Genomic DNA, 17,346 nt, shown 5'->3' on the forward strand with positions numbered 1-17,346 from the left:
GGGAAGCATAGCCCCTTGCAGGACTGACCCCTTACAGGGCTGCCACTGCAGTGGCAGCTGTGGACTGGACACAATCAATTGGTGGGCTGGATCTGGTCCAGGGGCCATATTTTGCCCACCCCTGGCCTAACAGAACAGGAACCTGGAGACTGTAGAAACTGATGAGGGGATTACCGTAGACTGATGAAGACTGGCTTGGGGCTGTAGGGATGGACAAGATGCCATGTGACAGGATACCTGGAAACACTCTGGGTTCCAAACTCTGCAGTAAGCAAGGTCATGACTGAGCTTAGGCTGAGGGCCAAGGCCCAAACAAAAAGGGATGAGGGCACAAGGGGCCAGAGGTACTAACTGATGGTAACTGACAACTGTGAGACACACAGGTGTGGATTTGGGGGAGGCTGGAGGCCACAACTAACACCCTGAAGGCAATTTAGTGCCTTTTGAGGCACAGAAAGGCCATAAGTAGAACCAGCAAGGCACAGAATTGGGTGACAAAGGGTCCAGAGAGGGACAGGGCTAAGAATCTGGCTAGGTCAATTTCAAGCCAATCAAGCTTATCTCAGGATTCAGGTGTAGCATCCCAATTCCTATACATCAAGCCACAGCAGGTGAAATAACAGGGAGAACACTCCAAGGAGCTTGACTGGCCACTAAGGAGTGGCATGACTTCCCTTGGAGTCAGACTTGCAACAGATGCATACATTCCTACTGCTAAAAACTAACATTTCAATACTATGTCAGTAATGATTATACCTTGTAAATCAATGGAATATGAGGTGCACATGGAAATTGTTTTATAAAGGCACAAAGAGGTTTAAGGTATTATGTGAGAGAGTCTCAGAGTGGTCCCCAGGAAGCTCTGGGTAGGTAGAAAAGCATACTTTTGTTGCTGAGGCCATGTTGAAGACAAGCCTCCCTGCCTAAAGGTGGATCACTTGGCCTACAAAGATAAGGAAGAGGAAGCTTGTTTGGTTTGGGGGGGGGGTGTTAACCATCAAAAACTTCTTTTACTATATTCCTTTAGAGTAAAAACAATGCATTTTGGAGGTCTCTGCAAACACAAACTGTGTCTACCTTTTTTCTCACATCTGCTTATCTCCTAGAATGTTGAACTGCATACCAAATCATTAACACCTTCAAGAACATCCTGGAATAGGATGAATTTAAACTACAAGGGGAATCTGAAGAACCATGATTAAGCCTTGGGGACAAATAAATAAATAAATTTGTTGAGTTGCAGCTTTCAGGAACAGGAAAGGGTACTAGACCTTTCTACTAGAGTGTATGCTCCCAAATGTAACTGAAGATCCCAAGACTAAAACATAGCATTTACACTTGGTTCAGGAGTTTAAACCAAGGAATTCGGAAGCCTGATCACTTCAATAGTGTGCCTACATAAAAGCTGGCAAATAACTGAGTCTTGCATAATGGGGGGAATACAAATCCCAGTAAATTTTATTCTTTAAAATAAACAGATAATGTGACAGACTAGAAAAATCACGATGAATCACTATTGTTAAAGCTTTGGACAACTTTTCCCAACACTTATAAAAGTGATTAAAAGTAGTGCCACATTCACTGCGATTTGAAGGAATAGTATTACTTCCTCCTTGTTTATAGTTGCATTTAGTATAAGGGATTAATTTAAGAGAACTTGAGTTTAAAAAAAAAAGAGAGCTCTCTCACTAGGGCTGTTGTTCCAGCTTTTACTTTCTGGTATCTCTCTTTGCCGTTCTATAGAGTGTCTATTCCTACACTGTTTTCATCTTCTGTTGTCTTGTACTTTCAATCACTTGTGAGCTGCTTCCTCTTTTCCCTATTATGATTTTCACATAAAATGAGGTATAAAATTGAAAATGTCCAAATGTTTTATTTCCATTCATTATGAAGCCCATTATCAATATGACAATAAATCTCATTCATACCAGCCTCTTAGGAATAAAAACATATTTATGATTTAAGTCCTAAAATAGTCTGTGAAGAGTACACATTAAAAAAAAGTAATGCTTCTATGAATGCTTGAACTTGCATGTAGAAAAAAATTATGCAATCCACTTTGGGACTATTTTTGCTTGAAAACAGCTGCTGAATACAGCCAGTCCACATTTGATGCTGAATTAGCATAATTATTTCATAAATTTAGAGAAGATCCATATGTATGACATCTGAGCACACTCTAAACCAGACCACTTTTTCCAGCTAAACGTCCAAATGACACACCTGGATCAGAGGCAGGCCACAGGTGGACTCTAGGACTTGCACCTGCTAGCACTTCTCCCCCTGGCAGCACCTGTTGCCAAAATACCATCTCCATGAGCCAGGTCCAATGGTCCCATGAAGCTGACCCTCTTAACCTTTATACTTGGTACATAGTATCTTTGCACCTGGGCATTTTAAAAGAAAGGACACTTGGTTCAGTCACCAGAAAGCTAGCCAGAAGCAACTAAGCTCAGTCTGAGTAGAGGGAGGATGGGAAGGAAAGAGAGAGTCTTCAGTCTTCTAAAAGATACTTTGTAATTAGCATTCTGGGACACAATTTGTGACTGGGATTTCTCTTCCACCTGTCAGAAACTAGTGACTATTATCACCACTCCACCAACCAGAGGAACACCTCATCTGCAAAACATGATTAGCTATTACAATAAGCATTTCTCTTTGTTAACTGTTCCTCCTCCTCCGCATCCCAAAAAACAAGCCTAGGAAATTCACTAAGAGAAAGCTTAATTCATTTTAGAGTTTAATTTAAAATGGAGTTGAAGAGTACCTGATAGCACCGCCTTCCCTTCCAGAATACTGAATTATGAACTTGATAACCCAAAATTTCTGAAAATAAGGATACAATAGTAGTACCCTGCCCTTTTTGAGTAAAGACCCAATCCAGACACTACATAAACACACATTTTCCAGAACACTCAGGGAGTAGGCCATAGGACTGGGGACCTACCTAAATCATGGGGAAGTTCATGGTGCAGTGGCACTTTTAATCTTATTCTTTTTGCCATGCTCGTCCCCCACCCAAATGGCCAAGAGGCAAAAACCACAACATCAATTGCCTCTCAGCCACTTGGTGGCTGGGGGAAGGGCATAGCAAAAACAGCAAAATTATAAGGTGCTGCTGCACCACAAACTTCTACCATGATTTAGGTAGGTCCTGACCCGACTCCTGTTTAGAGCCCAATGCTTTTTCTTTGCCAAAGCTAATTTTACATTTAGGTGACCTATTCTGAACAGAAACTAGCTACCTCTACTCTACATTCAAGCACTGAAGCCAGTCCACAACCCCAATGCCATCTTGATTTTACAATCCCTTCACCTTTACACGCAGGGTTTTATTTAATGTTACACTTCCACATACCAATAAGTCAGGGGTGTCAAACTCAAAGAAAGGAGGCATAGGGCCAGGCCATCGGTCAAACTGGACCCACAGACTGGCCCTGTGCATGTCCTGGAGTAGTCAGAGTGGGCACCACAGGCAGTGCAGTTCTGCTGCAGCCACTCCAAGGCTGTGCTACAGTTTGGGAAGCGCTGGCCAAGGCCACCCCATCCTGACCACTTCAATCACTTCTTCCTCATGTAATAAAGACCAAACAGTTGGTGCAACTCAGATGACTGCTCACACCATCCCTGCTCCTGCCCCTGGGGCCCCAGAGGGGCTCATTGGTTAGATGGAAGTCCTGCCTGCCTCCCACAGGGCCAGGGGCACAGTGCCCAGACAGGGAAACAGGAGCTAAATGAATGAACACAAGCAACTACTAGCATGCAGCACTACCTTCCCTGCAACTGCCCCGTGCTTCAAACACATGGTGCAATGACCCAAGGGGATTGTGGGGCACCTCAGCCTCTCTCCTCCTCAGGTGTCCTCTGCAGACACCCCATGCCACATTCCATCTGCAATGGAGGGCTCCTTATAGGCTCTGCTGTATGGCCCAGTGCCCCACTCAACCCACTCCCACTTTCCTTTCCCCCAGAGCTCACTCCAGCTCAATGGAGAAGCTGCTGCATGCAACATGACCCAGTGGCATGCAGCAGTTTTGAGGCCATGCTGTATGTAGCATTGCTTTCCCGCTGATCAGGAGCAAACCACAAGCAGGGCCCCTCCACCAGCATCCATGAGGGGGGTTCACAGGGGAACCTGCAAGATTAAAGTACCAGCAGTGCAACCCACTTCTACTGTGAATCTGGTAGGTCCTTAAGCCACAAGCAGGTGGGGAATGACATAAGTAGGCTGGACCAGGGAGACCACCAGATCTTGGGGTGGTCACAGTATGGGGCCGAGGCCTGGTACAGAGCAATGGATCCACTGCCCACACGGCCCTGCGATGGGCACAAATATGCAGGGATTAGATCGCAGATCTGCCCTGTCCCTGTGCTGTTACTGCCCCACAATCCTGGGGTCCCCAAGGAGACTGGCCAGGAGCTGCATAGACAGGGCACATGGGATGAATATGGGATGGCAGGAATATGGAATGTGTCTATAGACAGGTAGACAGCTGTATCTGCGGCCAGGGCCCAGCAAAGAGCCGCAATCTGCTTCTGATGCACTCCTGCTCATGGAACCTGCATCCATTGCTTGGCCATGTTGGCAGCAGATCGTGGCTCTGCCTCAGGCCTTGCCCCCACTCTGTCACCACCCCAAGACCCTGTACCACGATCCCATCCTTGTCACCACCCCTCAAGCCCATCCTGCTCCTAAAACCTGCAGCTCCAATCCACATACGGAGTTTTGGTGAGCTGCTGTGCACGGAAAGGCAGGGGAGGTGCTGACCCAACCCATGACAGCTCAGCAAAATTTCCTATGTGGCCCACAGGCCCAAATAATTGCCCACCCGTCTTAGAGGCTGGGGACCATACACCACAGAGGGCCACAATACCAAGGCCATGGCCCTCCCTCACTTTCCTGGCTACAAGCTGGGGGCAACTCCCCCACCCCAACTGTTGTACCACATACATGGGGACCACCACTGCAGGCTGCATGTGTCCACCCTGCAGTGCCCTGCCCCTGGCAAGAAAAGGGAGGGGAGCCCAGAGATTCTGGAGCAATGAGGGAAGTAATGACAAGGAAGAGCCCAGGGACACAGATTAACCCTTCATGTGCCTCACATGACCCACAGCCTAGCAGTTAGACAGCCCTAGACTAGATCACCCCTGGAGGTCCCTTCCAACTCTACTTTCCTATAACTTTGTGATTCATTCTTCAATAATAGCTACACTGTGAACACAGCCAGAGTAGATACTGATAATTCCCAGTCACTACCAACAGTTCCAGGGTAGAAAAGTTAAAAATGCACAGAAAGGTTTGATTTTTGCTGAACCAATGTTCTGGATGGGCAGAATATGGGCAATCTAACCTCTGTGTAATAAAGTTGCTAGTCCTTTCACTTTCTAATTTAAGCATCTGCAAATGTATCTTTTCAAGATAAACTAATAAAATCCACTTTTCCCAGTTTCAAAACAGCTTCAATATCTCTTCTGCGATTAGCCTGTAGTTAGCAGCAAAATGAAACAAATAAAAGGAGAAGAGAAAATGACCAGTCTTAATTAGGGGTGCACCAACAAAGATTTTCTTGGCTGATACTGATAGCCAATTATTCACCATCAGCCAATACCTGATAACTAATTTATAGAAATACAGCAAGGCAGCATGGAGAGCAGGTCCCTGCAGGTATGTCTATAGAGGGGAAGGGGCATGGGAGGAGCAGACCAAGGCCCTAACGGTGAGGGAGGGAGTGGGGCAGGGGGTACTGCCTAGTGAGGGCAGTGAATGGGCCCCTGGTTCTGGGGCAGGGAGAGGGACAGAGCTGCAGGCAGCTTGTCTGGGGGGGGAAGGGGGGGTCAGTTTCCCAGTGCTTAAAAATGGTAGCAGCAGTGCTTGAACTAAAGCTTGTCAAATAAGCTTTAGTTAAAGCACTGCCTCTACCATTTTTAAGCACAAAAATAGAGCAGAGCCAAGTGGGGCAAGGGTAAAGATGGGCTGCCTGCTGTGGGCTCAGGGCTCTCCACCCTGCTGTCTTTGTTCCAGGAGCCACATGCTGGCTGCACGTCCTCTGCCCACAGAGTAGCAGGAGGCGCAACTCGCTTTCCCTACTGCTGCCAGGTGGGCAGGGGATGAGCACCTGCACACAGCTGCCAGGGCAAAGGCAGCAGAGCACAGAGCCCCAAACTCGCACATCCAAGGGTACACACATCCATGTGCACATGCGCAGTTGCACGCATGCACATGGCATCCAGAGGAGCCCTGGCCAGAAGATGCATTATATTTACTGGTGACATTATTGGCTACACTGGCCAAAAAAAGCTGAAGTTAATTTTCCCCTTATATCGGTGCCATATCAGATTGGCAGTGATATCGGTGAACCTCTAACTTTCAATTGCTTTCTAAATCTTCAGAATCATGTCAAATTTACACTGCCAGTTGGGACGTACAAGCAACAGACAAGATTATGTATCTAGAAGGAAAAATCCAGGGAAAAATTAGGTTTGGAGTGGAACAGATTAATAAAGATCACATTTTCTTTCCCTTAAATTTTAACCAATTATGAGGCATAAAGACACAGTAAAGCAACCCTCAGCTACTAAGAAGTTGGACAGCCCTGATCTAGTTGAACCCCTACTAGAGGCAGGCACAAACACCCACTTAAACAGGAGAAACTTCCAAGTTTGCATCAAGAAAAAATGTTAAACAAACTCTCCCACTCCAGCAAAAATAACAGTTTATATAGCCTCAACTTTACCAAGTAACTATGATCAGAGCCCTATGGAAAGTCTCTGTAATAATGCCTAGGAATAAAATCCAGTAAAAATTATCCTGTGTTCCCACTACGTAGCCCTAAGTGTCATTACTAGGACCACTCTCTTTCCTGGTCATGTCTAACTCTAGTTAGAACTAGTAAGTATATTTTCTATTTCAGTCCAAGAGCAACATAGTTTATTTCTGAATTCCAGTCATTTTTTTAATAAAAAAACTCAACGCATAACAGAAATCTTGATTTATAAAGCTACTCTTAATCCAAAATGTATGAATGTCACTCAATATCAATGCAGGTTTCTCTTCTGACTTCATAAACATATGGCATTCCCATCCTCTCCAATCCAAGAGTGCTGTGCAGCTCAGGTTTCAGTGCTCATTGTATTTTAGCCTTTAAAATAGCATACTTTGTTCAAAGTAGGTTATTAAAACAGTAACTCTGTTTTATAGTCTAGTTTTTTTGTTTTTCTAATTTTAACCTTGGCAGTTTGCATCACTCAATCCAAGTCAAATCCAAGTCAATTACTTTGAAAAGATCAAGGGGTCTCAACAGATAAACTGCGATGGATTCTCTGCCACGTTCTGCTCCCTTTGCTGTACTGGTGAGAAGAAGCTGGTAAGAAGAATTACCTTCAAATCTTCTGCCAGAATCCCTGCAAAAAGTGGAGCAAAAACAAACTGCTTCATTCCTTCCTATGGCACAGAGAGTAGTACACCAGATGTGGCTGGACTGCACTGCACCAGAAACCCAGTGGCTAAAACTACGTACTGGATCTCAGGTATTCTCTTTTTTTTTTTTTTTTACCCAAACCATGAAGGCTGTTGGGGTATCAGTGCCATTTTCGCAGAGGTGCTTCTTTTAGTGTCAGCACAGCCAATCAAGCTTTTAGCCTGTTCTCCCTGGAGCTACCACAGCCACACCCTTCTCTGCAATGCAAGAGATGACTAATGGGGCTATGCTGACCAGCTGTGTCAGGGAAGGAACACCAATGACTAACAGCATTCCAAGCCTGCTGGGGAAGTTGTATCTAGTTTTGGGATGGAGGTAGCAGACACATTCAAATATAGCAATCTGGAATTCAAGATCTAGCCCCAGAAATACATTTTCAAAGTAATCAAATACAAGATTTTCTTAAGTGGCTGTTAAGGACGAGAAGCTAAACATCAGTTTGACACTGATTCAATTAAAACAACATTGTATCCAACTTAAATAAAATTCAAGTCAATAAAAGATGTACAGGTTTCCCTTCTTTTATGCAGGTTCTGTACGTGCGAATTCACTCTTATGCGATGACCCTTTTTATATTAAAAAAATCATTATATGTGAGGTAATTTCACTTTTATGTTATCAGTGTGGTAGAAGCCTGCAGTTAGCTGCTTTGTGTGGTGCATTGTGGAAGTGATGCGCATCAAAATATAGGTCTCCTCTGTGGATGTATGCTCTTTGCTCGTTCTGTGACATACTTCTGTAATTGCCATCCCCCTCATCTTCCCCCTAGCTTATCTCCTACCCTTCTCCCTGTGCTTGTGTGTACTGTCTGCTGTTGGTGAGTACCAAAATCGTCTTGTCAAAGTGGTAGAAATGGGTCTGGGGGACAATACAGTCGAGGTTTTGGAACATATCCCTATTTGTTACATTGTAAAGTGGGTTCTTTTTATGCAAATTTGAGTTATGCACCATTTTCCAGGAACACACGTACAGCATAAAGCCAGAGAAACCTCAAAAGCAGTTTTTTGGTCAATTAATAATGCACCATTTTGTTCCTTCCACACAAAGGAGTGTTAATATCAACCCCCAGATGCAACTGAGCGGAGAATATGAATTATGTTTCACAAATGTTATTATTTATTTTGATTTCAAATGGAAATAAAATATATGGAAAATGAAGCCTAAGGGGACTGGTTCTATAGCAATCTAGCAGCAGGGAGTCCCGAGACTATTCACTGTCCAGGAACCACTGGTTCCCTAAAGCCACAAATGTTGGGTTTATCTGCCTGGCAAGCAGCCTGGGACTCTACCGAGCAGCCAAAGAATATAAACCTAGTCTATAAGCCTATGCTGTTGGAGAGATTTGTGGGCGAGGTCACAAAAACCCACCTGGGCTCCATCATACACAATCATCAGGAAACATTTTTGATTTAAATATGCTGACTAGGCAAAAAGTGTCAAAATTCTGAAAAAAGTTCCAATGACTTGCCCTTCCATTAACTACATAAGTGCACCAAGTATCTTTGCATTCACAATTATACCGCAAGTCCTAATTTAAACTTTAAAAAACTGCAAAAGTGGGACTTTATATTTTTTAAATACTATACTGTATTCAAGTTGTAGGCTTTGAATTTTTTTTTTAAGTAAGAGACACCCACCTAATGTTTCTTCCATGTAATAGTCCTCAGCATATCCAACTGTACCTAGGTACTGGAATGGCCCAAGATCAATGCCTGAAAGTCTCTGTACTACAATGCAGGATATACTAACGTTTAACCTATGGCCCCTAGAGCTATGTCATCCAGCCCGTAAGGCCGCCCATGGGTCCAGAAATTTGGCAACAGGGAAGCAGTGGCAGTGTTAACAGCTCCCAAAGCCACAGCAATTAATGCTGCCACTGCTCCCCACCACCAAATATTCAGGCTCAGAGGGAACCCAATGGGCCTGATGACATGGCTGTGCACACTAGGCCAAATCTGGAGTGCAGAGTGTGATCTGATGCACAAAGCCAACCCTACACCACTCACCTGACCCATGGGGCCACACAGACTAAGCAACAATGCAGTATATTATTGCTTATATACTATGGCAGGGGTTCTCAAACTGTGGGCCGCAACCCCCTGGGGGGGTCATGAACAGTTTAAAAGGAGGCTTGAGGAAGTAGCATGCAGCAGCAGCGTGGAGTGGTAGATGGTGGCGGCTGGCGCATGAAAGCTCCCAGTCTCCTGCTGCCGCCATCCAGCACTCAGGGTCATGGCATCACAAAGTTTGAGAACCCCTGTACCATGGAAATATCTTGTAGTAAGTTTGTAGCATACCTCTGATATCATACACATTTTTATTACTTGACATTGCCCTCATTCTAAAAAAACTGTGTATAACTTCAGGGAACAATGAATACAAACCAAAATCCATTAACAAACACCCTTAAAAAAACCCCAAAAACAACAACAACAAAAATCACTGAGAAACAGTGATTGCTAAGACTGAAGAAAGCTTAAATAAGCAGACCCTATTATCAAGGGCACTTGAGTTATGTGACTGACAACTAACCTGTATTAAAATCAAAGCTGCCTGACTTCATTATTTGAATCAACGTTTAGCTTAAAGACAACTAAACAGAGCTGTTCAGAAGAAAGTCTTTTAAATACATGCAAACTAAACATCTGCCCCACATACATCATGTGTTTCCTATACCCAGCATAGGAGAGGAAGGATAGGAGGAAATCCTTTTACAGCACAATAACACTCAAGTAAGAAGGTCCCCAGGTTCACCTGCAAAGCAAACCAGACAGAGCCAGGGTTCGCCTGTGCACCAACGCCTCACTGCAAAAATCAAGATCCAGTCTGCAGCGTTGAAACACGCAGAGAAAACCTCTCCCTCTTTTTGAGGAATTGTTTTGCCAGTGCCTAAAATCAAATCCCTTTCAAGGCAAATCAGAATCAATTTCGGGTGAGGTTCACTAGACACAGCTGCACTCTTTGGGGGTTTAAAATCACAGGTGTCCTCTCTTCCCACCCCCACTCCCTATCCCTGCGGGGGCGGGGCGGTGATGAAGAGACCACAGTATAGAAGTTGCTGCCAGAATGTGGGATTTTCTTTCAAGTGGAATAAAACATTAAAAAAAAAAAACAAGCCACCCCCGCCATTTAAAACTGAGGGGAAAAATGGAACAGGAAAAAAACACCACAAGAAAAGCAAGGAGCCAGTGTCAATAACTGAAGAGGAGGCAGAAAAGCTCTTCAAACACTATCATTCCTTATGGTAGAATACGCAGCAGCCGTTGCAGCTGTTAATGCGCGTTAAGGTATCCGTTCCCCGCCCCCCACCCCTGTAACGGGAGGGAGAAGAAAAACCGGCCCCGGCCTTCATCGCCGCGTCCCCAACCCTCCTCCTCTTCCTTCCACAGCACCCCCCCGCGCTGGGGGAACCTCCCCCCGGCTTCCCAGGCCGCTTCACAGCTGCCGCCCGGCCGGAGCCGCAGCAGGGCCCGCCGGGTTTGGCCGTGACGCTGCGCGGAGCCCCGGGATCGAGATCCGTGCGCAGGGCCAGGTCGCGGCGCACACAATAGAGCAGCCGGTCCGCCCCCTCCCCCACCCCATATCCGGGGACTATATGCAGGGCCCGGCGGAGGTTTCTCACCTCCCCGCGGAGGAGGAAGAGAAGCGACACCCCCTCCCCGGACCTTTACCCACCCTCCTACTCCTCCTTCTCCTCCTCCGTGGGTGCGTCTCGCGCTTGCCCTCCCGCGCGGCTTTACCTGACTCGGCGCCGGCCTGACTACTTTCCCTCCCGGGTTGGGGAGGCCGCCCCCTCGGCATGGCTGCCCCCTCCCCCCCGGCCCCCTCCCGCGCGCGCGCGCGCGCGCACACACAACTCCCCTCCCCCTCCCGCCCACAACACGCACTCAGCAGCGGCGGCGGTGGAGGAGGAGGAAGAGGCGGTTGGCAGGTGGCGGGGGGAGGGGCGAGGGGCACAGAACGAACCTGGCCCCCACGCGCGGGGAGCGCTGTTCGATTGGGGGGGGGGGGGCTGTGGGGGGGGGCGCGATCCAGGACAACGGCGCACGCGCGTGATAATACGGGAGGGGGGCGGGGATACACACTAGAGCGGGGAACAGGGCATGCGCTCTAGCGATTGGCGAGGAAGGGAGTTGCACCGTCGAAGCAGTGGCGCATGCGCCCTTAACTGGGGAGGGAAGAGAAGTATCTGACGCGCCTACGCGTCAGGCGCGCGAGAGAAGCCGACGGCGGCTGAGCGCTGCGCTTCAGCCACATCCGGGTGCCGCGACACTGCGGGCGGGGCGGTTTCTACGCCTGCGCAGTGAAGGGCGAAATAAAAGGGGTGGAGTGGGAGGTGGGATTCTGTGCTCTTTGAGTTTTAGCGGGGGCGCTTTTTTGGGTGCTTCGCACTTGCCGTGCGGTCTGGTACGAGATGCGGTTCGGTCTCGGCACTGAGAGCTCCCACTGCTGCTCGGGCCTGCAGCCGAGCCTGCCTCAGTCCTTGCTGCACGGGGGCTCGTGCTCGTCACTGCCCCCGTCTCCTCTCCCCTAGTTCTTCCAGGCTTTCCCCCCTGCTCAGGAGTCTCCGCTTTTATTTTTAGTCCTGTGACCCTGGCTTGAATGGCACTTGGGGGTCTCACCGTCCTACCAATCTTTGGGCCTTTCCCCACTGTTCATATTAAAGCTGGATGGAAACTGGCTATAGGCGTGTGATACATCAAGCAGGAATTGTGTGGGCAGTTGGCTCTTTTTTTTATAGCTGGCTTGTAGTTTTTACTACGTGAGAATTATTTTGCATGTATGGCTGACCGTCTCTATTTATTGTGTGATTCAATTAATGGCATAATATATGTAATGTGTACCAGGGGCCTTTGGCCCCCAGGTTTGTTATCTGCTGCAGTTTCATCTTTTTTTTAGCTGTGTCTGCCTGGTGCTGATGCCTGTGGAGCAGTGGTGGACACACTCAGTTTTCATGAGGCTTCCTCATTGGCATCAGCTTTTGCAAGCTGTCAGCTGGCGTATTTTTACTGTGTTTAAGGTATGCTAATTTTAATCTGAGCGTCCTATGGTGTTAACTAAATACCTAACAAAAATCTCACTACATCACAGCTACACAGTTGCCTTTATCAACCAGTTTCAGAATTTTACCAAGAAACCAAACTTGGTTAATTGCCAAGTAACAGCAGTCTTTATTTTGCATGTAGGTTAGTTGCCTTAACCTTTTATTCAGGTTAAGAGTGGTAGGAACAAACTCAGCTCCTTTTCTATCAATAAATAACATACTGTTTTTATTCCACTCCAAAACAGTGGGGCAGGTGGGATGAGGAAGGAGGATCACAACTGTTTCTTGCCTCTACCCTGTTTCTCTGAGCACATTGTATTGAAATGCTGCATGCAGAGAAAGGCAAAGAACAGCAGTGGCCTCTTGTGGCTGCAGGCTAGATGTGTGCTGAGAGCCATCAAGTAATGTTACCAATGTGTTGTACAATAAACTACAACCATTGGGTGTGCCAAATAGAAGACAGCTGTTCACAAGATCACAGTGAACCTTTAACATGGGCTGACACCAGTATTCCATCAGCTGCAACTCAAGTTGCACCCTGAGGAGTTGGCTTTTAAGTTTTGTACTTCCTACAATATTAACTTTTTCCATGTCATTCTTTTGATGAGTTTTTATCCCACAGAGGAACTGGAGCTCCTGACTTCCATTTTAGCTTTGCCACTGTCCTGCTGTGTTTTGCAAGAAGTCCAGAAAGTGTGCACATAGCACCTTCTCTCCATTTTCTGTGTTCAGAATAATGTATACTGACTTTAATAATAAGTACAACTGTACCTACTTGCTTTTCCATGAGCTTTGCAGAAACAACAGAGCTCTAGGAGCCAAAACTGGATTCTCTTCTGGCTCACACATCACCAGTAATGCTGTTAACTACATTCCACCTGCAGTATCTTTTTCTTTATTCATAGGAAGAGTACAAAAGGGAAGAGACCAGTTTTTATTTCAGCTACGGGAATGTGTATCACTGAAGAGAGAAATAAAACTCCAGTTCGCAGACGATTCTTTATGAGGTCACCAAGAAAAAAAATATGCATAAAACCCCGTGTTTCTCATTTTGGCAGTCATTTTCCTGAATAGTAATGCCATTTATTTTCTCTGGACCTTCCTTCCTTGTACATAAAATGGATGTAATAAACCTTGCTCACTTGCCTTTTGTACCCCTGGATGAAAGTTGCAACATAAATACCCGCAATTATTTTTGGCCTTAGGCCAAGTAATACTTTTTTATTTATGTGTACATACTCTTTGAGATTTTAAATCCCTTTTTTTATATATATGACTTGTAAATAAACATAAAATTCACTACTATTTCTTGTTTGCCTGGTGTCTTAACTATTCTAATCCCAAGACATTGTACCTGTGTGAAAGACCAAGTTTTCAAATAAGCTGTGACTATCACAGTCAGAACACTAATAAGCCTTCTAGACACATTTGAGCTCAAGTAATATTTTTTTAAAACATCTAATGGACACTTGATGTTTCTGTTATTTTGTCCAAGCTTCCTAAAGTTGTGTACACGCATTCACTCTCCAATTGCCCTTTAAAGACTAGCAAGTATACGTTCTCATTTACATAGATGTGTCAGGGTGCTTGGGGTCAGGCAGCCTCTGGAGCCACCAGCAGGTGGGGGTCAGGGCTAATTGTGGAGTCAGCTGACCCAGGGAGCTGGCAGGTGAGGCTAGGCCTGATGAAGGGACTCACCTGATTGGAGGAGGGCTGAGCTTAGGCAGGGCCACCTCCTCAGGCCCCTCCATAAATTGCTCCCTCTCTGGGCTCACCCAGAGCCTCCCGTAAATCCTACAGATACAAGCATTCTCTCCCTGTCCTTCATCTGGCCTCTGAACAGGCCCCCAATCTCACAGAAGTTGCCACCTTCCTGCTAGGTGGTATTCCTTCCCCAGCTCCTAAGGTGTTACTACCAGCCCTGCTTTCAGGGTCTGGACTTGCAGCTTGCCAAAACTTGTTAAGTGGCCCTCCAGCCGAAATAATTGCCTGCCTCTGCTTTACCCCCTGTCTAAATCCAGCCTTCCTCCAGTCAGGTAACTCCCTTCATCAGGCTCAGCCTCACTTGCTAGCTCCTTGGATCAGCTAAATCCATAGTTTTGGTAAGTATGCCACAGAGTCCAGAGCATGAGACAGTAGAAGTCTAATAATTAGCCAGTGCCACTGAATTCAGTTGCCATCAGGATGAAGCAACACTGAATTTGGTAGCACCTACCTGCAGTTCCTGCAGGGAATCCACAGTTCCTGAAGGCCAAACTCTCAACCAAGCACAGACCCCTAACTCCTGTCACTGACAGCTAATTTTACTTGGCACCTGGGACTTGCATGTCACATACCCTGGCTACCTGTGCTACTTATGCCTGCCACTGGTTAGCCACCACTAGCCTGTCCTTTCAGCACATGGTTAATGATTTTGTGAGCTCAAAGGAAGTGCAGAAAGGCTTCTACTGGTCAAGGGGTTGGGGAAGAACCCCTGCTTTTGCTGATTAGTTATTTAATGCTTGAAACGCGTCTTAGGTAAACCAAAATGTAAATTCCTTATTCCTATATCCCAGCCTTTCCATTTAAGGCAAAACAAGAAAACACTTCTCCCCAGTGACAGTATTCTCAACTTTCACATCAAGTTGAAGCAGGGTTTACCTAAAACCTTTATACTCTCTACACTCAGATTTAAAATGAAAAGCATTTACCTTGGGGAGTGGGGTTCCAGTGAGGGAGAAAGAATTAAATTAGGATCCTTTCTTGTCTGTAATTCTCTCTCAGCAAAATAAATGTTTTCTATTTTCTGTCACTTTTATCTGTTTGTTGAACACGTAATATTAGAACTTGATATGACCACTTTCACTTTTCCACAAAGTCACACAAATAACACAGTTGTAACATTTTGTTTGTATGTTGCAGTATTCCTTGTCACAAGCATTAACGCCCAAAAGCTGTCCCTACCCCCTAAATCATTTGTTTGGCAGCATGAAAATTATGAGAAGGTTTGTTTGTTTTTTAAACAAACTTTTTGTATTTTTTCACTTGTCTTTTAGTTTTTACTTTTAATATGCCTTTAGGTTTTAGCATTTCAAACCTTCCTGTGTAACCGTAAGAACTAGAATTGTTTTTGTTTATTTTTAGTGAAAGTCAAAATGTTCATGTAATATAACTAACTCTAAGTTATCAGGCTTTAAGGGGAAAAAAATACCAAATACCCCAAGATTCCTGATGTTGTTGTGAGAATTGGGAACACTCGAATTATATATTTTTTCATGTAAGAGCATGTGGCGAAAGGAAAGATACATTGCCAGTTTGGCAGAGGTTTTGTCCTAGCATTAATTTGGCTGTACTTTGTGTGGGGAAAGTACTTTGGTTTTCAATGCTGTCAAAAAGGAAATTCATTCAGTAAAACTCTTTTCCTGAAAATATAGTAGACTGGGGGAAAAAATCAATATTCAGTGTTCATTGTGCAAAAATGTTCCAAAAGTCATAGCCAAACAGGTGCATAAAATGTGTTAACTGCTTGAGTGACAGATTATTTCTACTTGGAGAGCAATACATTGGGCACATCATTTAGGCGTAATTTTTTTATGCTTTATTAATCAGGGTTTAATTCAAATTGGTGATCTAAAAGATAAAGTCAGCCTACTCTTTGACAATAAAATGAGCTCTCTGATTCCCTTCATTTCATGTTTAACAGCTGCAGATTTGTATACCAGTAGTAATTATGCTTCATTCATCCACTGCGGTTTTAAGACACAGCTTTACCTTTGAGGTAGCATGGAACTGCTGCTACAGGGCAAATTCTATTTTAAAGAGGCAAAATTCTTTGCTGGGCATGCATAGTGAATTTGACCACTTATATATTAAGACGTTTTGATATACTTCCCTCTGCATGCAGAGCCAACACACCTGGGAAATATATAGGAAGCGAAGGGTATTCTATACTGCAAGGGACACTTGGTGAGAGCAGGCTCTGCAATCCAGGGATGTAGTATCTCACTGCACTATCCACTGTCAGCATTTATGGTTATCAAGAAGCATTCTTCCTTGTTTCTTGAACTTTCCCGAATCTGACATGGAAATAGATATGATTGCAAATCCAGCCTATAAAAAAGTATGCTGCAGATGTGTATTAAACTATTTAGTTTCATTTAATTGGAAAGTCTTGGCAACAAACACACATAGCCTTGGAATTTAATTAATGCATCTTCTATTTTCTTTTTGAATTATTAGTTTTAAAAAAAGACAAGCCATAGTTTTTGACTATTGTATGCATCAAATATATACATTGTGTTTGTATTATTTGTAAAAACTACCCAATGGCCAGTCTGATGTACATCAAGAAAGATTTTAGCAGAAGAAAACCACCAAGGTATATGCTATAATTAAGTATACAGTAATTAACTGCTCATAACATGAAGAAAGTAATTCTGTTAGGCTTAGGCACCAGATGTGCAGGGGTATGCAACTGCAGTGGCAAAACAGTAGTGAAACAAATTTGTGCTGCTACTTTTTGCTGTAGTGCACGCCCCTGCTTGTGCGCTTTGGTGAGGGACAAATTGTCCCATTTTGAGCAAACTGCCCTTGCCAGCTCCTGCAGGAGCCAAGGCACAACTTCAGGAGTGGAGACACTGGCCAGTAGCCAGAGTCACCCTGGAGGACCAAGCTTCTGTGTCTTCTGATCCATGCTCCTGTTGTGCGTGCAGCACTTATTTTCCCAGCAGTTTTTTTCTTCCCCCCACCCCTTTTTTCTTTTTCTTTTGCTACCAGGACTTCCCAGTAGCAGATTTTGGCCCCACCACTGCAAATTTGCAGCACAGGGCACTCCCAACTGGAGTA

The 17,346-nt window shown here is 45.1% G+C and overlaps 1 protein-coding gene and 1 long non-coding RNA gene across 7 annotated transcripts in view; one reads left to right on the forward strand and one right to left on the reverse strand.

Moving 5' to 3' along the window:
• Positions 1-11,295, reverse strand: part of ZNF236 (zinc finger protein 236) — a 138,563-nt gene extending 127,268 nt beyond the window's left edge. Inside the window, exons 1-2 of one of the 6 annotated variants that reach the window (XM_090039555.1) lie at positions 10,233-10,751; positions 7,275-7,401 (exon numbers count right to left, since the gene is read on the reverse strand). Coding sequence is in view for 3 of the 6 variants with exons in the window: in XM_090039553.1 (XP_089895679.1) it covers positions 2,224-2,317 (94 nt within the window). In the remaining 3 variants the exon portion in view is untranslated. Of the gene's footprint in view, positions 1-2,223; positions 2,998-7,274; positions 7,402-10,232; positions 10,752-11,153 lie in introns of those variants that run through there. The other 5 variants (XM_090039554.1, XM_090039557.1, XM_090039556.1 and 2 more) reach the window with 5 other exon arrangements.
• Positions 11,296-11,475: 180 nt separating this feature from the next.
• On the forward strand, positions 11,476-13,827 carry LOC149869009 (uncharacterized). Its single transcript, XR_016441373.1, has 2 exons — positions 11,476-12,498; positions 13,428-13,827. It is a non-coding gene; the product is annotated as an uncharacterized LOC149869009 (long non-coding RNA).
• Positions 13,828-17,346: the final 3,519 nt, after the last annotated feature.

The sequence above is a fragment of the Crocodylus siamensis genome, chromosome 3 (genome assembly GCF_052110815.1).
Source record: "Crocodylus siamensis isolate JL-2025a chromosome 3, ASM5211081v1, whole genome shotgun sequence".
Classification (NCBI taxonomy): Eukaryota; Metazoa; Chordata; order Crocodylia; family Crocodylidae; genus Crocodylus; species Crocodylus siamensis.